Below are 24,270 nucleotides of genomic sequence, written 5' to 3'. Positions count from 1 at the left end.
TTCATTAAAAGAAATAATGTATGTGCGTTTGAGTAAATAATTTGAATATGTAATTCAGACATCTAATAATGGTGACTCATAAATCTTGCGGCCCTCGCTTACGAGTTAGTTTGATGATGTGGCCCCGAAAGCGAAAAGGTTGTGCATCTATGCACTGGAATCTAGTGACTAGATGATATCGATATTTTATATCAATTACCCCGTCAAGGCGCACACACCAAAGAAAACTCACCAACTTGAAAGGCGAAAAGAAAACGACAACTTTCTGGCAGATCGTTTCTTGTTTTGCAAGACGGAAGCAACAACGCGTACTTCTGAAGAGAAAATCATTAGAAACAATTCATACAAAATAGCAGCAAAGTCTCATAATACTTACGAAAAAAACGTACATGATAAGATAATTAAGAAAAAATAATTGACAAGCGCGACATAGCAGCTGTACACAGGGTATTGATTGAACATATCTGTCAGGCGCAACTCTGTCCAATAACAACAGTCGTGGTGGCTCATTCATGAAATACCGAATCCTGTGGAATCTTGGAGGAAAATTGGACGATGTATAATTAACTGGACCTTAAACAAAGCCTGATGACGATTTTGTGGAAGCATAATGGCCCATACAGCCAAATATAAGGTAAGCAAGAGGAGAATTCCTGTTGATTTCCAATCCAAGTGTTTTCATTTATGCTCTGTAATCATATCTTCCATTGTTATATTTTTATGCACTTTAATAATTTGCCCTTATAGCAAACTTTGCATTTTTTTTCAGATACCACATAGTCTGACTCGACATCCCACTCATTAAATATGTTTTACTTCTTGCCACAGTGCTGTTTAAAGGAATCGTTTCCAATATTTACACAAAATGACACTTTCCTAAATACAGTGTACAGGAGAGGATTCCTGGAAGTGATCGCCACAGACCAATTCCTGGAAGTCCTTGAAAACGTAGCAAGAATTTTCATTATGCCATTGTCGTTGTCTAGTAACGAGGTACATCTGTGTTGATGACAAATGTATAATCTCAGTCAGTTAATTTGAGTTTATTAGTATAATGAACTGTACTCTTGATCTTCAGTAACGTGAAATCGAGATGTGACGTATTACTTTTCTGAAAAAGTATTAGTGTGAGTCAGTTGCGCAGAGGATGGCCATAATGAAATTGACTTTTGCAAGCGTGGCCTATATTGTGGTCAAGTGATATCCTAGCCGGTGTTGTGTTCAAGTGATATCCTAGCCTGTGTTGTTTTCAAGTGATATCCTAGCCTGTGTTGTTTTCAAGTGATATCCTAGCCTGTGTTGTTTTCAAGTGATATCCTAGCCTGTGTTGTTTTCAAGTGATATCCTAGCCTGTGTTGTGGTGATCAAGAGATTATCCTAGCCTGTGTTGTGGTGATCAAGAGATTATCCTAGCCTGTGTTGTGGTGATCAAGAGATTATCCTAGCCTGTGTTGTGGTGATCAAGAGATTATCCTAGCCTGTGTTGTGGTGATCAAGAGTTGTACAGTATTGGTTAATATTCATTCAACCATACTGTAGGCACTGGAATCGTAATCAACTTGTTAGTGGATAGCACTTGAACAGACAACACATGTTAGGGTTTCTTTCGAACAGACAGCACAGGATAGGCTATTTTAGCACTATAGGATTAACTATATAGTTGATATAAGCTGTGGGCATTGCAACTACTAGGTTATGTACCGAGAACGTTATTTTTTTCTTATCTGAGTCTCATCTTATTTTTTACTTTATATAATTATTATGATCCTTATCGTGTTAGAGCTCTACAGATTTATTCATAACATAGATAAACATATTTTGTAGCTATATGCTGTACTTACCGGCGGACTATTTATACTGTACTGTACTTTAAGTGATTCATTCCTGATTACCCATTAGAGCCTTTCATTTCCGGTTGATCTTAATGAGTCATTGATTGCTAGGTGCCGTGACCCTGCCGGACCGTGAGTGCCGCTATGGAGTGTCACTTAACGCTGTACGACTCGATGCTCAAGCCGTAACCAGCACCACTTATAATAATAAACATCCACTTGAAGCGAACTGCAATCTGAATCCACCCGTGAGTGTACCTCCTGCATTCCTTTATTCTGTTACTAAGGTCTAGTTATAACCTTTAACTTGTGAGAGGTCTTTACACACACATACACACACACACACACACACGTATAGTATAGTATATAACTTAAGTAATGAATTGTTCTTTGATAACTTTAGGTCATCATCATACTCTAAATATTTCGTATATTTATCCCCGAAATATGCAAGTTAAAGGAGCCATATATACGCCCAAGATAAAGTGTAACGCTTTCTATACGTTTTATGATAATTTGCAGTGACCTGAGAGAGAGGAGGATCTGCACGTAGGTTCTGATTAGGTTACGATTATATCATTGCGTTAAGCTGGTGGGTTAACACAGCTTTGGGCTACTGGATCCTCCCTTTGTCTAGTTATCATAGTGTGCGTGTACCCTCTATCGTGAGTAAATTGTAAACGTTGCTGCAGGTTTCAGATATGAGATGACTATTCTTAAACTTCAGTAACTTAACGAAATAAAATAGTGATAAATTAAGGATACATAGTAACATCCTTCATATACTCATCCTTACAGTGTCGCATCTTCTCCCTCTATACAGTCACACCCACCACACCCACATCCTCACACACCCACATCCTCACACACCCACGCCCACAAACACCCAATCCTCACACACCCACAGCCACCACACTGACATCTACACCCATATCCCCACTTAGCCACATCCACATCCCTATGCAGTCTCACCCACATCCCTACACAGCTACATCCACGCCCTCACCACACATCACTACACCACAGTCAACACACTCACCACACTGCCTCTTCATCTCCTCTCGCCTTTATCTTTCCCCCCTCCCATTCTGTACTCTACCCCGCCTCTTCCTCCTAATGTCCTTCCTCCCCTTTTAATCAATTTCCCGCCCTTTTCACCCCCCACTAGTAAAATGACATCACCAGACCACCCTCGCCCTGGCCACTTCCGCACGTTCGTTGTCACGCCCCTGGCCTCTGTGTCAGTGGGAACCCCGGACCCTCGTTACATTAATTCCATGTTTTCCCCGGTAGGTGGTATATGTGTGAGTGTCTCATTATACTAGTCTTGGTGTCATTTCCTAGCTATTTTGGTCTCTGTTAGTGTCCACGTGGACAATTATTCCTTCATTATTAAGATGTAATAACAATGGACTAAATTTCATCATAACGCGTTTTTAAGTTCAGATTAATTGGGATTTTTGCCTTGTAGTCAATCGAAGGTAAACACTCGAGCATTACTTAAATGTCTAACACAAACACAATGGAGCGCTAACACACACACCCACGCTTCATATTGTAGCATTTGTTTGTACTGTAAGGCCGTATGTATTTTTACGAGTTATAACTCCAATTTATTGTCATAAACAAATGTGATCTGGATGTCATTGTGACTCATTCTTAGCTCTCTGAAATTACCTGTTTATTATTATTATTATTATTATTATTATTATTATTGTTGTTGTTGTTGTTGTTGAAACAATAATACAGCACACTCATTATAAGATACAGTATGTCAGAATTAAATATTGACTTCACATATACGGGATTCACCTTCGACCATATGATTATATGCTGTATTTGAGAATTAAGGGTGAGAAAAAGTTGCTGGTATTTGTATAATATTTTTTCTAGACCGATATTCAGTTGATCATTTTATTTTCAATATATTTTGCGTTAAAATACTATCAGTTACTTTTAATAGTTTGTGCACAAAAGTCTTGTAATTCATGTGTGGTAACAGTGTTGTTATTTTAATATCATTTCCGATTTTTTTAACCTGAACAAAAGACAACAATGAGAGGCTAACAATAGACTTGCAAGTTCAGTTTATGAACTGCCGGCAATAGAGAGCATATATCTATTTTAGAAACTCTTTGTATACTTTGAAGTAATAGAAACGTGTTAATATAACAAAAACAGGAACACACACTGTTAGACAACTTTAGTGAAGTCCAATCCTGTGTATCCACAAAGTGATTATTGCATCCACACTACAAAGCAACAGAGGTTATCACATTTTCTCTCATCTACGCCACTAACCTATTATGTTCTCTCATTGGTCGGGTTGGACATGAGTGGGCAATGTCGTCACAGAATTGAGAGCAGGGGAGGAACCCGATTGGATACACTTCATGAGGTAATGACGTCATATTCATGTCAGCCGAATAAGCGCTCTCTATTGGTTCTCTGTCTAACTCCTGTAACCTTGACGTCACAAACCGGTCTTGTTGGATTAAACTTGATAGCTACAGTCTCTCAGTGTCAGTTTGTCTGTGACATGAATGTGACCGGTGTGTGAACTACTTAACTCGACCTATTCACAGTGTCCACTAGAGATACAAATGTTGTTCTAGTAATAAGTTTGCTTTAATATAGATGGTTGTCCACCAGTATGAAAAATATAAGTAATAAAGTGATGCGAAATTTATTGTCTCTAATAATACGAACGAAAGGTATTATTTAGGTAACAGTGGCAAGAGTGTGTACGATAACATCCAACTGGTAAATACAGTACATGCCAGCGCTTAATACAGGTTGTGTGTGATCTCAGACTTCTTCGCCATTACATAAATGCGGAACTTCATAAAAAAATGATTTACCGTAAATTTTCAGTATATTTTAAATAAATATTTTTAAGTTTTGTACATTTATCTTCTAAAATAACGCCAAAGTTTCTAGGAAAAAATGCTTAGATTAAAAAAATGACTACCTGCGCTAATGTAGGCTACACAAACGAATAATTAAGTCAAATTCTCAAGGATTCGTACGATATATTTTATCCAGTAACTCGTATAAATGAGTGTCATAACAAACAACAACAACATTAATAGGTATCACAACAAACACCATTAATGAATATCAACAAATACAACCAAAAATACAACCATATCTTTACCAACAAAACACAACAACACCGACCTTAACATCATTAGGCGTGTCACAACAAATATATCCAGAAGGTTTACCAACAATAACAACAACAAAGACGAACAGCATAGTACAGCATTGTACAGTAAATTATTATATAGCAGAAGACAGCAGAAATATAACAGGACAGAAGACACAGAAACAGCAGTCGCAACAAATAGAAACTAGTCTGTCTGTGGCCCGTTAATTGAGGTCTCCAAATCACTTAATGATACAGCAATTAAAGCAGTTGTGAATGGACTCAGTGATCACGCGCCGACGAATGTAATTGACGAGCCCTGCCTCTATACTGAACTCGAATGAGATTTTTTTTCCCTACGTACACTGTGCGCGCTGGTTGAGTTTTTATAACGAACGGATGTTTATGTTTATAACATGTATTCGTAGTGAAGTTCTGCATGGGAAATGTTTAAAATTTATAATCTAATTTTATGTCTAGATGTTTAATTAGATGCGTACTCAAGTTTTATGTGGGAATGTATCCGTATTTTTGTTCTCGGTAAAGCGACAACCCTGTTTATCACTATCATTTCATTATCATTTTACCTGTAGGGCATTCAGACATTCATGAAAACAAAGATATTAACTTAAAAAAAAAAATACATCACCGGCCAGACGCTAAAACAATAGTGACCATGACAAACAATAAAACAGCCTAATCATAAATACATCCTATTAGAAACATTTAAAACAAACACAAAAGAGAGGATTATTAACTTTAAAACATGGAAGGGGAGAAGAGCAGTACCAATGATTCCCTCCCAGGCAGCCTGCTGAGTCAGGTTAGCAGGAAAAGCAGTATGATCAGTAGGGTGAGCAGGAGAAGCAGTGAAGCCAGCAGCATCAGCACCACCAGCAGTAACATAAACATAGATGATTTGTCTCTGTTGTCCGAGTCCTTCCCGGCTAGACTATGGCAACGCTGGATAGGCCTTGTACGTTTGAAGTATTACCAAATCAGTATTAACTCTTGACACCTACACACTTTATTGATCTATCCACTCTTTCCAATTAGGTAATGATCTCTTTATCTTATTATTGTTATTTCTTTGCTTTGTTCTTATTTCATCTCTCCACTTATCATGTATTAATATTTCCACATTTATATTCTGAACACGCTCGGCTCAAGGTTCTAACTTATATTGAATTAGTTTCCTTAACGTTTAGAAATTGAATATACTGTAAATGAAAAAAAAAAAAAGATCACCTGAAGATTAGCCACTCTAACCCATGTCTTTTTCATCCTCCCAGACAAACAGACAGACATCCTAATCTACACTATGACTTCTTCCCCCTCTCCTCCCAGACAGACAGACATCACCCTAACCCATGTCTTATCTCTTCATCCCCCTGACAGCCGATGCCACTAGGAAAAATGTCAGATTACGGCTTTGAGGAGGACGACAGCGGGGGTCTTGGCGGCCACCAGACAGACGCTGGTCAGAACTACATCACCGTCATCCCCGTCGAATACCCCACCAGGAGACCCTACCCTGACTACGATGCCTTCCCTAGGTCGGCTACCATCTCAAGGTGAGTAGGGAGCCGGCTGGTAGTGTGTAGTAGTCGTACCGTGGCGTGGTAGTAGGAGCCTGGGGTGAAGGGAGAGAGGTTAGGAGTGAGGGAAATTTTTTGACTGGTGGGTTGTTAGTGGTAGAGAGAGTGGTGAGAGAGGGAAGGAAGGGAGGGAGGTTTGTTGGTAATGGTGGTGGAGTGGTGGTAGTTGAGAGTGGTGGGATTAGTTAGTAGTTGTTTTGGTGTTAGTAATAGTGTAGGAGGGTGACTAGTGATGGTGATGGATGTTACAGATAGTAGTAGTAGTACAGTAGTAGTAGTAGTACAGTAGTACAGTAGTAGTAGTAGTAATAGTACAGTAGTAGTAGTAGTAGTACAGTACAATAGTAGTAGTAGTAGTAGTACAGTAGTAGTAGTAGTTGTGGTGATAAAACTTACATTGGTGGTGGTGGTAGTAGTCGTTGTGGTTGTGTTTAAACTATAGTTGTTGTAGTAGTAGTAGTAGTTGTCATTGTAATATCTGAAGTAGTAGAATAGTTTCATAATAGTAGCTACAGTAATAGTAGTACATATGGTACCTAATTTCACTTTAATAATGGTAATACTTAATCATTCAGTAGTTGTAGTCAAAACAAATCTTAAATCACATAATTATATAATTTTCTACTTTTACCTATGCATGTAAAAGAAAAATTGTCAAATCTTAAAACAAATTAATCATTATTGCTATTTTTATATGAAATATATATATTTTTTGAAAATTGATTCCATATTTTGTTGAGATTTATCAATAGTTTTAACTAAATAACGCTGCAAAAGGACTCGGAGGTAAGACATGGTTAAGTGTCGAGTAAAATTGGCTCATACTGCAGGGGTCAAAGGTCACGAGGGGTCAACAGGGGTCAGGGGTTCAAATCTGCTTTGTTTATTTATCTTTGGTTTACGTCTACACCGTGGAAGTGGGTGAGTGTGCATTAAGAGAGAGAGATATAAGTGTTGTCACCTGTAAATAATGTACAGTTCTTAGTGTTGTGTTAGACCGGAGCTACAACCATAACACTTGCGAGTTCTGTACCCTGACCCGATTATCTGTATTAATATTATTGTTTATTTGTTTATTTTGGTTTTGTTAGCTCCAATAAAACTAAAAACAAATTGCACTAGATGTTTGTGCTTGCGACACCTATGATATGAAATCCCGTTTTATTTATTTTTGTTTGTTCTTTATGCACGAAAATTTGATCCTTCAGGAAAGCTGTTAGTTGTCAGCAAGAATATTTATATTTTGTTTTCTTATCACCAACGATGAGACTGTGACGTAGTGATGTAAATAGGCATTGCTTAGTGACGGCATTGCAATAGATCAGTCTGTTCCAGAGGTGCTGTCCTAGAAACCCGTTCACATACGGCGCTTTAGCTCTCACAAGATAAATAGAATTAAATGTCGTCTATTAGCTGACCACAAGGTATTCAAAGATACAGAGAACGTCTTCTTTCTTCCTCGTTTATCTGTTTTTTGTTTGTTTTTTTAATAAGTGATTTTTGAGGAGTCGTTGCCTTAGTTATTTTCATCGTGGATATCTTGTGGTCGGTTGATGACAAACGAACACTTTAACAGCCTTTACTTACACGTTGTTTTCTCGTCTAGGCGTCCACGCGGTGAAACAGATGCTTTCCCACGATCTGCCACCATCTCTAGGTAAGTGAACGTGTGTGTGTGTAATGCCATTAAGCACATTTGACCTAATCTGTTGTGTTCTTGAGGTGTTGATATTGATATTGTCAGTTTCAATATCAGAAGAGAGGACGGCAGGCAGCTTCTCTCCCCACACTCTCTTTGTTTCTCATTCATCTTATCGGCAACTACGTGAAACAGTTCACAGGAGACAGGGAGGCTGCACTTCTTCTCCTCACTATGTGCATTCGTTTACCCTTTATCGTGTCCTTTAGGGAGTTCCTGCGGGAGAGGGCGGCGGCGGACTTCCTTCGCGGGGACTACAAGGGCAGCGCCGATCACCTGGACAAGACAGCTGGTTTCTACCCTGGTCTCCCACCCCCTGCCTTCGACGTGCCGTCCCTCTCACTAGACCCCGAGACCAGACGACCCTCCACCCACATGATGGCCACCCCTCCGCAGACCACCACCGCCCCCACCAACCTGCCCAGCCACACCCTCCCCACCACTACCACCAGCGTCACCCACCCCTCCGTGCCACAACCCATCTCGCACACGGAAGACTTCGACAAGGCGAATAACAAGAGCGACCACGAGAGGAAAAGTAACAAAGGTGAGGGACTGATGTGGAGAACGAGATACATTAGCTGCATGCATAATACTATAGAGAAAATATTTGTATGATGCTAATCTAACATACACACACACACACCTGGTCATTTAACACAAATTAACGTATTATATTATCTTGATATATTAATGGACGAGGTTTTAGAATATTCCTGCTATTAGTCTGTGACCACCAATATAAATATATTCATACAGAACCCCATGTATGTACAGTCAAAAAGAAACGGGCCTCCCTGGATGAGAGGTCTTGTAACTGGAAGCAGTTCAGTTCTGGTAACAGTGTACCTGACGTAAGGGGGGGGGGATCATTGCCTTTTGCAGGAACCACTGCCTCGGGTCATGTCTCGTTTCATGAACAACTAAACAAGGTGAATACAATACCATAATCATGTCAACTCTACGTTTTCTGATAATTTCGGGCCTATCAACACCTCCCTTAGCCCCATGTGCTCTCTGTTGGAGTCTTCCTCTAGGTTTGTTCATTCTGCAATAAATATCGAACAAATATTTAGCTATTTTCCGACATATTTGCCTGTATACGACCACGCAGGTTTATAATGTGACTGAACTTAAATGAATAACATACAGGGTCTCCTTACCTCGCCATGTTTGAGACCATATTGCCCCTATGGACATTTCTGCCTTCCCTAACAACAAGAAGAGGCCTCTCCCCGACACACCCACTCAAACCATGGTCGAATAGATATATGAAAAAAAACTTTTTTGAGGAGAATAAGTTTGGTTTGGATATAAAGTGTAGGTATAATGCGATGGATAAGGTTAATTTAGTGATGATATTAGGATCTTAGAATATAATGCCCAACGGTAACATAATTATGTTGTATTCACCTCGTATTAGTTGACAGGGGTACCTAATGACAGCACTAGGATCCCGCTTCCTCTATCAAGGAATAGACAATTGAAATTGAATTGAATTGTATTAGTTGTTCATGAAACGAGACATGTCCCGAGGCAGTGGTTCATAAAAAGACAGTGATCCCCCCCCTCCCAAACACCTACGTCAGGTACACTGTTACCAGAACTGAACTGCTTCCAGTTACAAGACCCTCTCACCCAGGGGGCCCGTTTCTTTTATGAGTGACTGACACTGACTGTACGGTATATCATGAACGAGACCCTGAACTACCGAACCGCTAGATCGAGTCTCCGAATTATTTGTTTACCCAAAACTGACGGTGTACCGGATGCAGCGTGTGATATGGGGTGCTGGGCGAAGGAACGTGTGGCTGTGACTGTAAACATAAATCATACGACTTAAGAAAGAGCTATAAAAAGAATCAAAGGTGACTCTTCTTGACTCTATAACTACATCATTGTCAGGTCGGTCGTCGGGCGGGGTGGAGGTGTGTGTATTCCTGCATTCCCGAGTGGCGGTGAGACTACGGCTGGATGACGGCGCCAGGATCACCGCCCAGGAGCTCCAGGCCATGGTCATAGAGGAGGAGGACGTCTCCCTACCCAAGCAGGCCATGGAGGTCTTCGCTATCTGGATGGTGTCTCCTGTATTAGGTGAGTCATATAGATGGAGATATGTAATGATATTGAAACAGTTTATTTAGCCAATGAAATGCAGGTAGAAAGTGAACAATATGAACAACATCGATGTGTCCGATGTGTCCGAGCCAAGTGGGAGCCTGATTCCTCTTAGTGGCACCTGATATATACTGTACATTTATCACAAGGAATTGTTGTATAACATTTAATATCATCTGGAATAATTCTGAGGTAAAATTTCAGCTTTCAACCAGTGTCTGGTTGCCAAACCTAGGGTAAGGAGTTGTGTCTCCTGTATTAGAGTTTGTTGTGAGGATAAGTGGCTTCAGTGCAGGCACAAAGTGGGTCCTTCTTTAACATATGGTGGGTAATGCTGTGAGGAATAGTTCAACTTGTTTAAGGTGAAACAAAATTACAGACACTGTCAGAATCATGTCATGACAGCAAAATATATAATCTTTGCAATGGTAATTTTGGTAAAGGTGTAGAAGAGGGTGACAACCAGAAGGAATTGTCCGAATTTTTTGAAATGTTTTCTATACACTAATATCATATTAAACACAAAAATGGAAACGACAATGCATAGAACCTCATAGAACCTGACCTAACATACCCAACCTATGGGTTTGTTAGTCAGGTTCTATTAGGTTCTATGTATTATCGTGTTAATTTATGTGTTAAGCAACTTACCTTAATCTTTTGGTTGATATACATCAGCAATGGCAAGGAGGAATACGTGGAAGCGTTCACCATCATTTAGGAAATGTCTCTTGAAAAGGGATTCAGCGAGATAAACAACAAAAATGACACCGGGACGAGAATTGTGAAGCGGGATAGAGTAAATAAAAAGATTGTTAGGTTCTATGCATTGTCGTTTCCGTTTGTGTTTAATATCATGTTATTAGCATTATATAAAAAATAAATACAAAATAATGCATAGAACCTAATAAAACCTGACCTAACATACCCAACTTATGGGTATGTTAGGTCAGGTTCTATTAGGTTCTATGCATTGTCGTTTCCATTTTTGTGTTTAGTATCATGATATTAGTGTATGGAAAAATTTTCAACCAATTCGGACAATTCCTTCTGGTGGTCACCCTCTACACCTTTACTTTAATTTTTCCCAACGTGACAATATATGTCATTATGGTTTCTAATGATACATTAAAAGTAAAAGTAGAAAAGTAAGTGTTACAAACATCTTAATAATTGTACTATAGATGTCTTTTTCCTCCTCCTCAAGATGTTCATGTTTACAGTCTTCTCTTTACAATCCCCAATTTTCTCTTTCTTACCTTTCGCCTCAACCACAAACCTGCAGCATCATTCAACTTTGTACTTGATTTGACAGAGATCCAACTGAAACCGTACCAGCGCGCACTCGAGGTACGGCGGCAATGGGGAGAATTATTGAAGCGCTTTGCACAGATCTCTATCAAACCACAAGACGCCCGCTACGCCCACGAACCCAAGATGGTGCTCAGGAGGAACGTCTTCTTCAGCAAGAGAGACGAAGTCAAGATCAGGTAGGTCTTATAGGGAAACACCATGAATAATCTTAGTAAAGTAAAGCTCAGGCCAGATCTGTTTTTGTTTATATCCAGACACACACTTCTGATTATGTATTGTAATTGCTAGCAGGGGGGCAGTGCTACCGAAGCTCACCGGAGCGCCGCCGATGCCTTGTTCCCTCCCGGGAACTCCCCAATAGGGCGTAGCCATGGCTGAAATGTCTCCAGGCCATTTTATCCTTGCATGCCTAACTTGCTCTCTCAAACACTCTTCCTCCCCTTCCTGCTCTCTCTTCAACAAACTCTCTAACTCTTTTCTCCCAGGTGGCAATTGGTCTACCCCTCCCAACATTCCCTTCTCTATTGCTATCATAAACTTTTTTGTCAGCCTGTCTTCATGCATCCTCGGCACATGTCCATACCACCTTAGTGTATTCCTCTTCATCCACCACACCACACTTCACACATGAAGTTATTGTAAGCTCTATGTGTTACTATAAATCTATATCAATCAAGCAATCAACTTTATTTTGCATTAATAATACATATACAAAACCGAATAAATCCTCATATAATTAATCTCTCCTTCAGATCAGCTTACATTTTATGAAATCAATATTCTAGAAAGACTTTGATAACAGGTGCACTTCTAAACACTTAAAAACAGTATTTCCTCGCATAAGAGCTATACATATGTGACCAATATCGAAAGGATAAGCACATTAGACTACTACTAGATCAAATATTACACAGTATATATATATATATATATATATATATATATATATATATATATATATATATATATATATATATATATATATATATATATATATATATATATATATATATATATATATATATATATATATATATATATATATATATATATATATATATATATATATATATATATATATATTGATACGGTTTAGGAAACAAATATTATTTTGACAGCTCCGGCACCTTAATAATTGGCACTGCAACACTGATTGCTAGTCTCAACACGATAGGACCACCACTCCTTAAACCTATTTTAAATATTTATACCAAAACCAAATGTAATCGTGTACTGTCCTTGTCGGGAATTTTGGAATATTGATTTACGCATACACATTAGTAAAAATACAAGACCTTCATCGCCTTTCTCAGAGACGCCAAGATCCTGGAGCTGTTGTACGAGGAGGCACAGTGGAACATGCGGTCGGCGCGCTACCCCTGTGAACTCTCAGATTACGAAATGTTGGCGGGGATTCAGAGTAGGCTGGAGCTGGGCCCATATGACCACACCACTCACACTCCCTCCTTCTTCAGGTGAGTGGTGCTGAGGGACGACTGCAAACATTGTAAATAGTTTCTCTATTATCTTTCCAACCTTCTTCCATCTTTAATACCATTTTCTACTTCTGTTCTGTCTTCCTGTTTATTCGTATCCTATTTTTTTTTTTGCATTCATATTTACTGATTGACACCGATAGTTAACAATATTCACAACTTAACTTCCGAATATCTCTCTTAGTTTCATGTGACTTGTAACTGTATCTGTACTTTAACCATAAAGTTTCCTCTGTACACTCACCCCACCTAACACAACGCCTCCCTTCATTACAGACGTCGACTCCTGGATTACCTGCCGGAGCATGCATGTCGTCTCAAATTCAGTGACCTGGTCAGCTTCAGTAGTAAATCAACACCTGAAATCCGTATCATCGAGCAGTTCCGCTCCATCCCTAGCAACGTGACGGCCCGCAAGCTGGTCAGGAAGTACCTCGAGTTCTCCTGGTCCCTTCCCTACTATGGGTACGTTTACGGATATAAAGGGGAAAGGGAAAGGAAGAAAGGGTTGTTTTGGGGTTCAGGCTTACTATACCAATGCCGTAGATACTGAAACAGTTGTATTTCATCCTACAAAAACAATCCAACACTATCGTTTTCTAAGATGGCCACCATCCTCCTTGGTTTTGTTTCACTTTATTTGAAAATGTAAGGATAATTTAGCTCGATGTGTTTAGAATTCATAATGTATAAAATAGAGTTTAATTCGGTGTTGTTATTTAGATGGGAATGAAGTAAATATGTAACAATGCTGCAACAATAATACAGAAAAAATGAATGGTGTTTGGGTACTCACGTAATTTAGCAGTTTGTGTACTTGTACCATTGTTTTTGAGTAGATGAAATTTGTACCTGGTTTCTCTGCCTGCAGGAGTGCGTTCTTTCACGGTCAGATCGAGCAGCCGACACGGGGAGTCAGTTCGTGGCTACCGAGGCCGGATATCCCGGTGCTGGTCACCATTAACGCAACTGGCGTCACCGTTATAGATCCCAACAAATCGGTGAGTCATTGTGTGCCTCTGGTTATATGGTGTTTATGGCAGCTGGTGTATGTATACTGTGAATTCTTGCTATATGTTTTGGAGTTATTTCTGTTTGGAAACGTTGATCAATATATGATAATTTCCTTATTTTGATTTAGACGTTAGAATTGTGGGGGTTTTTCGCATCATGACCACCCCCCATTCCTCCGACAGAATGTACTGTTGAGCTTAAGGTACGATGAATTGTCATGGGATTTCGCGAGACCCAGCAACGAGCGCAGCGCCACTTGCCTTCCCTGCCTCTTCCTACAGTTCGCTGTTGTCGAGAACGGCAGAAGATACTCCAAACTTCTTCAAATCTTCTCTAAACAGGTGAGAGAAAACATAAGGTACTCCTCCAAACTTCTTCAAATCTTCTTCAAACATAGGAGAGAAAACATTAGGTACTCCTCCAAACTGTTTCAACTATTCATTAAACTAGTTTGAAAATAATGTGACTTCTGCGATTACATTTATAAATCTGAATATGTTATTCCTTCTCTCTGAATATATCTTTTGGGATATATTTCATCATGTAAGACACTGATTTCCTGCCGTATACAATGATGGCATATGTGTATCCAAGAGTTGAAATTATCATTATTTTGGGATTAACGAGCAGGTAGTAGACTCTACAGAATTATTTAACTTTTGTGCTTGGTTACTACTACTACTACAGTAAGTCCTCGCTTAACGTCGGGGTTACGTTCCTAAAAATGCGACGTTATACAAAACAACGTTAAACGGATCAATTTTCCCCATAAGAAATAGATAAAATGCAGGAGTTACGTTCCTTTACCCCATGAAATACATTACATATACAAAAAATCATTGCCATTTCTTTAGAAAATAGTGCATACATATACAGCAATGATGTTTGTATTGGTACTCACCGATGGGTGGAGGTGGTAGAGCGAGTGTGTGGTGGGTAGTGAAGTAGAGGAGGCGGATGGTGGGAGGGGAAGAGTATGGCGGGAGTGAAGGAGGAAGGTGGGTGAGGAGGAGAGCGGTAGAGGAGGAGGCTGGTGTACTATCAACATTAACCACACACACACACTACCTTGCTTGCCCCCAGGCCATCATGATGGATGCGCTCATCAGCACCTTTGTGGAGGAACTCAAGCGTAGAGCGGCCCAGTACCCTGACGACTTAGAGGGACACATGCTGGACCACGGCACCGAGATTGACGGTCAGTCTCTCTCTCTCTCTCTCTCTTTTGTTACTTTCTACTCTCTCCCTCACATACAATATCAAATAATCAAGAAAAATGCCTTGGGTCCTTTTTTTTTTTGGCCTTGGAAATATGAAACTGTTATTGATGTTTACTTATGCCCTAACTCGACGATTCCTTGTATATCTTCGTCTTTCTTTCTTTCACCCTTTGGCTGTTTTTTATCATTCAACACTCCTTCCTTCCTTCGTTCTTTCAATCCCTACCTTCTTCTCTCTTAATTTCTGAGTTTTCTTTCTTTCCCCATTGCCTCATTTCTCTTCTCTTCCACACATTTTCTTTCTTCGTTCTCTCTTTCACTTCCTTCCTTTCTTTAACCTCCTCCTCCTCCATCCTCTCCCACATTTAATTTTTCCATGTCTTTTGTCTCCCTCACTCACTCTTTTCTTCCCTCTTTTTTCTTAAATATTTTTCACTTTGTTCCATCCCTCACTTCCCCTTCCACTCATGGTTGATGCAGTCGTGTGGTTGATGTGGTTGTGTGGCTGACATGGTTTTGTGATTGACGTGGTTACCTCCCGCAGACGTGTTGGTGCCGCTGTCGACCGTATCGCGGAAGGAGGTGCCAGAGTCGGTCCTGTGCAACAAACTCCATCGTCTCTCTCTCGCCACCTTCACTGAGGACGGTACATAAGTCCTTCCACTCTCTTCCACTAATTGTACATTATCTGTTCCGTCAGTTGTACTACATCCTTTCCACCAGTTGTATATCTTACTCCACTAGTCAGTTGTACGTTATTCCACTTGATGTGTATGTTGTTTCACTAGTTATACAGTACACATTCTTCCATTACTTATACCCCTGTTCCATCATAAGCATAACTGTTCCACTATTTTTGTATATACGTATTTCATCACAAGTACACCTGTTCCATCAGCTGAGCTTCTATTTCTTCACGTGTTGACAGGTCGCTGCGTGGGCACCATGGGGTCGTGGCAGTTCAGCAGATGAGGGGATGCCATCGACTACGTGTGACCAGACACCCGCACCACCACCACCACGCCCACTCTGCCAAACTCCGAGTCAGCCACCTCCTGGACTATGCCTGCCCCAGAGTCTACGCCACTCCTTCACACCTGACGCCAATGCTCAGGTGTATTGACCCCCACGTTCAGCCGCACTGACGCCCATGTTCAGCCGTATTTACACCCAAGCCGGTTTTGAAGTCGAAGTTTACCCATACGGATTCACGTTAGGACGCACAACCGATAACCTACCCCTGTGATCTTAGTGAGTGAGTTGTCCGTTTGATTTTTGTTTTTTACGGAAAATGGATAAAGGAAGCTTATCTCCATTGCGTTCTACTGACGATGGAATACTGATAAGTATCCTCTGTTATTTAATCGTGACGTAATCGACTAAGAACGAGGCACCAGATTCCTCTTCTCCCAGCCAATCGCGGGTCCAGTAGAGGTTATATGTAGGCCTCCACACACTCGACTGCCTCACTCGCCTGTCACCTCCTGAGGCAGGAAGACCTGGGAACACCTCTTGCTGTGATAATGAGGCTTAGTTTGGGGGTGAAATACTAATGAGAGGTTTTGAAAGATCTTAGATTATTATATTCCTGCAGTGCATAACTGGACTGGATAACTAATCAACAACGCAAATAAGTACAAAAAATACATTTCTCAGCTGGTACAGAGTCACGGAAGCTCTTATTTTATTAATTCTATAATAAAGACTTTTATCCCAGGAAAGCGTTGAGACAAGTTATACTATTAAGCTATTAATTCCAGGACAAGAAAGTAACAGAGGGCGTGGAAGTGGTGGAGTCTTTCGTAACTGTTTGTATCGCTGTAGACCGGAAAATGTCATTGTTCTTATAGTGACGTGAATAAAATAAAAAATAAATAAAATTCTAACGATTGAAGAAAATCGGTAGAACTATTACATTATAATATTTTTCTTTAATTGCATATATACTCAACATTTATATACCAGGTGATACTGTGGGCAAGGAAAATACATAATTGTCCCGGAAATTACATTCAATAAACGGAGGAAAAATTTTCAGTACTTTATAGGACAATTTAATGCAACTTAATGATGCTCAAACCCACGCTGGGCAGTAATTGCCGAAATATTTGTTCCCGCTAATGATTAAAATAGCCTTCTTAAACGGGTTCATCTCAGATAAGGACCATTGCAATAGCTATCAACACATATCCTGCATACTGCATATTCAACCTTTTACTTGGAATGACAGATATTTGAGCGGTAATCAGTACGAATCATTTCTTGCAGCTGTCTTATAGTCTGATATTAGCATAATTTTCGTCTTTATTAGATGACATGATATTTTCATTGAGTGTTTATCATATAAAGACATAACCCGTTTGAATGCCTTTGTTTGCATAAAATATTCTAAAATTCTGCATATTTCACAACAACTAAGGTGACGAGTTACTTAATTCATAATAATACAGTCATGATATTAACCCTAGATTTCTGGTTAATGTTGGTGTACTGCATCAGCGGTGCAGCTTGACGAAATACGCCCCTTTTTTTAGGGAAAATTTAATACTCCTGCATGGAATCCAGTAGCATCCACTAACGCCAAAGCTCGTCGTTCACTGCAGTTTTATACAACCATTCATGTTCCTCATATGATGTTGATGAGCAGCTAGTGAATAGGAACAATTTCCCATGATATAAACAACTTCATGTTATGGGCAGTATTTTTAAACGCTTCTATTTGTGTATTTACGACTCAACAATAATAATAACGTTCACAACAGGATTGATGTGCCCCGACCCGCTGGCGTCATTTAAAATACATTTAAAAAAATTTCTTATTAATTAAAAGACTTTATTTTGTGCCTATCCCAATCATTAAGGTTATGTATCCCATGCTGTGTTGTGTCGTAACCTCACAGCAAAGTTGAATTTGGAAGTATCACCTTCGCCAGTGTGCCAGACACCATCCCTGTGTTCGTGTTCTTTGTCAGTTTACTGTGTAATGTTGGAACAACAGATTGCGGAGTATTATGAATATACTTTGCTGTGCATTTCTAAAATCGCTGGTTTACTCTGTTCCTTGTATATTATAATGATTATAAACATGCAGTGAAATATTAATAAACGGAGACCAAATATTAGGAACATTAAAACGATGAGATTGATAATTAACGATATATGGTGGCGCATCTGTACAATAATTTTTCTATGTCATTAAAAAAGTGTACTTAACCCTGAATCTTCCCTGCCATTAATTGTGAGATGCGAAAAACAGTTTTGTACAGGAGCTTCTGAGTTCTGAAACAATTTTAGCAACAGTATGAAACAAAAATCCGCATTATAAACATCTTCTCGACATGATGGAAAAGACTATCTCTATTTTTCAAGATACTGAGCTATCAGAATATTCTTACGCTATCAGAAGACATGTTTGTACAAATTAAATCAACTGCACTGTGTTCAAACTTCTTGGACACAGCTACCGTTACCGTAGAAACGTGAGTATGATGTTAAAACGATAATGTTTAAGGAAAGGTCTGTTTTGGTATTCCATGGTGTTGTGTTGTGACTTGTTTTATTCTGTTGTCAGGGTGAATGTGAAACAAAATACGACCTTCTAGACACGGTAAAGCAGAATATTATAAGGCTTCCAGGTGATGTACAACAACTTTGCAAACCTTGGATCATCTGGTTGTCGAAAATTGCCGATAACTAAAGAGAAAGCTACGCTCTTGGCATTGTACAGTTCAAGTACGTGATGTTTCACCAGTAACTCATGTACTTTTGTCCAATAATACTTAACCCGAAATAACTTTTCAAAAATAAAATGAGTATGCATAATATTTTCAAAAAGGATAATTCTTTGCTTAGAATGAAGATTAAAGTGTTTTTCACTCTTAATCATATGGCAAATTTGGTTTGGGTGTGCAAAGTGTGTGAAGTCAACTGAAGCTGTGGGGCGCTGATTTTTCAGATTATATTATACAAACCCGTCGTCACTTTTTATTAAATTTTTTCATTTTTTTCTAAAACTGGAGGATTCTACAACAGCAGGCAACATGGGCAAAGTAACATAGTTTTAGTATTTATCCAAGAAATTTGTGACAAAAGGAATTAGGCACAATTATTTCAAGGTTTTATGGCATATCCCAGTTTTTTGTCAATTCCTCCTCAGCCTCCATAAATTTTTAGTAAAAAAAAAGTCGAAATTTGAATATTTTTTTAAAGGCATGCGAGTATGCAGGATTATTACTGGATATGGGTATTTGTTGCTTCAAACACAAATTGACAGTGGTTCATACGGTGAATGAATTGCACAGAAATATAGCAGAAATTTGTCAGAAGAACCTGTGTACTCAATATGTTGACTTAACACCAGGTAGAAGACAATATGAAAGTGGATATCCTTTTGGAAAAGATTCTCTGCCTTAAATTTGAGTCCTAATTGCAACCAAGTAAAGTTATTTTGAGTTAAAGTTGAATCTCTGTACTTGCTCCTTATACAGTAAAAACTGGTAATGGGATACCAAATGAAAAACGAATGCATTTTATAGTTAGTTCTGCAAAACCTGAATCTCATTTTGGTTAGTATGTACAGTAGTAATGTAAAAAATCATTTTGATAATTAATGTTATTTTTTTATCTGCAAACGATATAACTGGCCAGTGGATCACCTCCTCAGCGCATAGTCTCAAATGTTGAAATAAATTTAATAAATTAGAAAATTGGCATCAGTAGATAAATAGAATGATTAAATTATTTAAATACAGTGGTCCCTCGGTTAACGAGCACAATCCGTTCTAGAAGGTTGCTCGTTAACCGAAAAACTCATTAACCGAAACCAATGTTTCAATGGGTTTTTGGGTAATTGGTTCCAGCTCACCGAAAATTGCCTAAATTCAACAAAAAAAGGTAGAAAAGTACACTTGCTTTGAGGTGTGTATGAAGAAGGCTCCTGGATGATGATGATGGGAATTAGAATGGGGGTGGAGGAGAAGGGAGAAGAGAAGGCATTGGGGTGGAAGAGAAGTCACCCCATGGTGCCATTTCACCCATAAAGTTTTAGTTCTCTTGGTGTAATTCAAGATTATTTTCTTTAAATTAGCACCACTGCGTTATATATTGTCAATATGTAAAATAAATTTCAAAATGACCAATAATTTGCTTGCAAAAACATAAAAAAAGCATTTAGTTGAAGAGAGTCTCAAGCAAGATGTTACCTCCACTGAAAAGACACAAAGACTGACGCCTGTATGGTGTGTTGAGAGGCTGGATGGCACGCATAAAACTAGTTTCATTACCTTCAGTTATGTTCAATAATTATTGTTAAAATGAGTAAAAAATTTAATATTAAACTTTTAAAATTATTGAATAGTATAAACTTCTTGATATTTGCTAAAATGGTAAGGAATTTAAGCCATAGAACCGATTACTGCATTGGCGGACTATTACTACAGCTGGTGGACCGCCAAATGCAAGCGAAATCATGTTCAGGTTGGCTCTTAAGAAACTCGTTAATCGAGGGATTGCTAGTTAACCGAAGTTAAGAATCTTATGGAAGGTAACTCGTTAACCGAGGCGCTCGTTAACCGAGGGACCACTGTAATTTGTTACCAGTGATATATGTGTTAATATTATCCTCCTCTCTCATCTATCCCGGTTAAGTGAGGTTTGACCTGTATACACTTATCTCGTCGAATTCTTACATACGTAATGAATCATCAAACTCAGATTATTTATTTGTTTTGCAGGGGCCATCTGAGCTAAATGTGTTACCAACACGCTTGATAACAGCCATATACTCAAACTTATTAAAGCCAAAACTTTAAGTTATTCTTGACCGTGTTAATAATCGTACTCTAGAAATTCGAGTATCAAAATAGTAAATTCAATTATGGTACGTTAAGATTTTGTAATCATGGGATCAGACCATTGTACGAGTACCCATAATGATGCACTGTAGTACCCATATTTGAGGGATTGTTGATGTTGCTCGGTGTTCACAGTTGTGGACTCTCAACTGTTTGGGGCAGAACAAGGAAGTACTGTGTAGCATTTTATAATTACAGTAGTATTTCAGCCTTGATATCTGGCCACTGAACCCTTTCTAAATATGATAAAAATTTTATTATACTTGTCATTAATAACATAGGAGAGCATTGAGCGTCAAAAGAAGACTGGACGTCAAAAGTATCTGTGATTTTACTCACTCGTTCATTAGGTATTACTGAATTAACAACAAAATACTTCACATGTCTTGTATCAATACGTTGATTATAACTTATTTTTCTCCCTATAATTTCATACATTTAATAGGCAGTTTTCCCTCTAAATGTCAGATTGCCTCCTGTAGAATTTCTTAGTGACTGAAGTAAACATATGAGAGCCACTTCATCTCCAACTATTGAAGAACTGTATCTGAGGTAGTAATAGTCTTTCCTTCCTCTTTGTTTATTATCTGACACACACAAAAGCCTCTTGGAGACCTGAAGATTAAAAATATTTGAAAGTCATTTTAATATTCAAAACAATATGAAAGCACTTTTTATAATAATGTATATGTGTGAAATGGCTGCTTTAGCCTAAATCACCCACAAAATGGTGATATGACAGATTTAAAAAAATCTATGCAATTAAACCATTTCTTGACATATGAATGATAAAATCAATTGGTGATGCTATTCCAGTCTTTATTAATTGACACAATCATTTTCGCTCATTCACTGCACTGCCATTCAACCACATACAAAATTTACACTGAAAAACTTTCGAGTACTGTATACAACAGAACCCAAGAGAGTGAAAGTGGATTACAGATGAAATAATAATAGTAATAATAGTAATAATAATAATAATAATAATAATAATAATCACTAGGCATTAGGATCATGACCATTGTTTGTTTTCACCAGAGGGGAAGTGCTTTGTTCTTCAAAGTGATAATTTTGTACCTTTGTGCATGTCACCAACACTTTGTATCAGTGACCCTAATCTGTGTATATATATTACCCCCAGTTAATCCTGTGATGATATTAATAAAACTTTTATACCTGGCTTAATAGTTTATTACCTCTATGTATGATTCCAAGCTGCAGTTTGAATACTCGACTTTATATTTTTTCCAAACAACTCCCCTGAAACAGTTCATATTCTTGACAACCTGAGAGGGAAACTTGACCATGCACTATGGAATAAGGAGGAAGCCCAAATATGAGGTGGCTCCCCAAGTGATAAGCCCCCTCTACTCATCTGATGGCAACTCCCTAATTAAAGATGAAGAAGGCATTTGTCAGTGCTGGGAAGAGCACTAACATTCCCTGCTCAACTGAAACACTGATGTGGATGTCATGACTACCCAACAAGTTCCTCGGCATCCAAAGCTGCCCCACCTTGGCTATCCTCCACCCTGTGGTCCTCCCTACCCTGCTCTATGGCATTAGGACATGGGTCATATACAGGAAGCACCTCAAGGCACTTGGAAACTTTCACCAACGTAGTCTACATTACATCCCGAGTCAATTTTTAGTAGAGAACATTTAATGTGTCTGGAGAAAAGGAAGATTTTATCTATTCAAAAGTTCCTAATGTTGTTCGTTAACCTGTTCACCTCTTCTAAAGTATCACTGGGGCACATTTTACTTTTCATTAATAGTTAGTTTAGGTTAGACATGGAATTTAACCCAACTACTCTCATATACAGTACTGTATCAGGATAGGGTACACAACTTCTCCTTGCTAACTTAACATCCCAGGTATGTACAGTAGCTAAAACAACTATCTGTGCATACTTTGTGGGAAACAATATGAGACCATGGACGATAAATATTGGTGTATAGGAGGGCTGTCACAAGTCGCACGTAAAATTTCGGAGCATGTGGACTACCACCTGCACAGATAGTTTATTTTAGCTACTGTACCTTCCAGTGTGCTCAGCTGGAAATTTTTAACCACTTCCAACAATATAGGCTTGACTCTGAAGTCAGCTGACCTCACCACAGCTTAACCTCTCTGCAGTACTGTACTATTTTACTTCAATATGTAAATTGAATGACCTTACATTGCCCTCTGTTGGCTCTGTTTATGTCACTTGGCTAAATTGCTCAATTTGTAAACTTTATCAGCATGTCATTGACTGTTTCATTTTTGCCCATAGAACCTCAGATGGAAGAATGAATAACATGAAGATTAGACAACCCAGCTTATTTTTCTGGAGCGTCAGTCACAGTGGCTCTCTCCAGGACACAGGAGCCAGGTAGGTGTGTGATTCGTGTATCACTCCCAGGTGTGTGGCAGCAAGAACAGCACTTAACATACACATATTTTAGTGACATCCGTAGGTACCCATGTTACTCACTTAAGAGCTCATGTTACACACAAAAGTCGATATTACCCACAAGAGCCCACATTTACTCACAAGAGCCAATGTTACTCACCAAAGTCAGTATTACCCACAAGAGCCCATTTTACCCACAGGAGACCATGTAACAATTGTAACATCAAAACATTCTTAATGATGTCACACCCTTCATAGATGGTGTGTCAATTGGAGGCCAAAGAAAATAATAGGTTTTAAGGGGATTTCAATTTCCTTCCTCTATATTACTTGGTATGGACCAATGTATATACCAATGCAGAAATGTATACAGACTTTAGCCTCAAGGTAAACATAAGCAAGATGCAGAATATCTTACAAACTCACCCTGGATCTAGTCATTCCTCATTTCACCTATGGAAATCAATGAGGAGATCCAACATTGAATTGGGTCTGTTTCTCAGGAATTTGGCAGACTACATACCCGTACGTACATCTCCTACACACTATAGTTTACCTCTATATGTAGACCTGAGTT

The 24,270-nt window shown here is 38.9% G+C and overlaps 1 protein-coding gene across 10 annotated transcripts; it reads left to right on the top strand.

The window, feature by feature from the left end:
- Positions 1–296: 296 nt before the first annotated feature.
- LOC121868336 (FERM domain-containing protein 8-like) lies at positions 297–24,200 on the top strand. 10 transcript variants are annotated; one of them, XM_042368835.1, is made up of 15 exons: positions 298–634; positions 1,944–2,080; positions 6,379–6,554; positions 7,356–7,364; positions 8,185–8,235; positions 8,487–8,824; positions 10,183–10,371; positions 11,711–11,885; positions 13,023–13,184; positions 13,482–13,670; positions 14,077–14,206; positions 14,402–14,560; positions 15,303–15,417; positions 15,984–16,085; positions 16,368–19,307. In XM_042368835.1, the coding sequence occupies exons 3-15, from the start codon at positions 6,382–6,384 to the stop codon at positions 16,409–16,411; spliced, it is 1,836 nt and encodes a 611-aa protein (XP_042224769.1). In that variant the 5' UTR covers positions 298–634; positions 1,944–2,080; positions 6,379–6,381; the 3' UTR covers positions 16,412–19,307. The 10 variants fall into 10 exon arrangements, 9 of the variants coding, with proteins under 9 accessions (XP_042224767.1, XP_042224769.1, XP_042224761.1 ...); XM_042368827.1 differs by lacking the exons at positions 298–634; positions 1,944–2,080 and adding exons at positions 4,360–4,384; positions 5,574–5,956; XM_042368830.1 differs by lacking the exons at positions 298–634; positions 1,944–2,080 and adding exons at positions 4,365–4,384; positions 5,701–5,956.
- Positions 24,201–24,270: the final 70 nt, after the last annotated feature.

This window comes from Homarus americanus, unplaced genomic scaffold (assembly GCF_018991925.1).
Source record: "Homarus americanus isolate GMGI-L3 unplaced genomic scaffold, GMGI_Hamer_2.0 scaffold19318, whole genome shotgun sequence".
NCBI classification, from domain to species: domain Eukaryota; kingdom Metazoa; phylum Arthropoda; class Malacostraca; order Decapoda; family Nephropidae; genus Homarus; species Homarus americanus.
The sequence above is the reverse complement of the archived record's forward strand: the minus strand, read 5'-3'. Positions and strand labels throughout refer to the sequence as shown.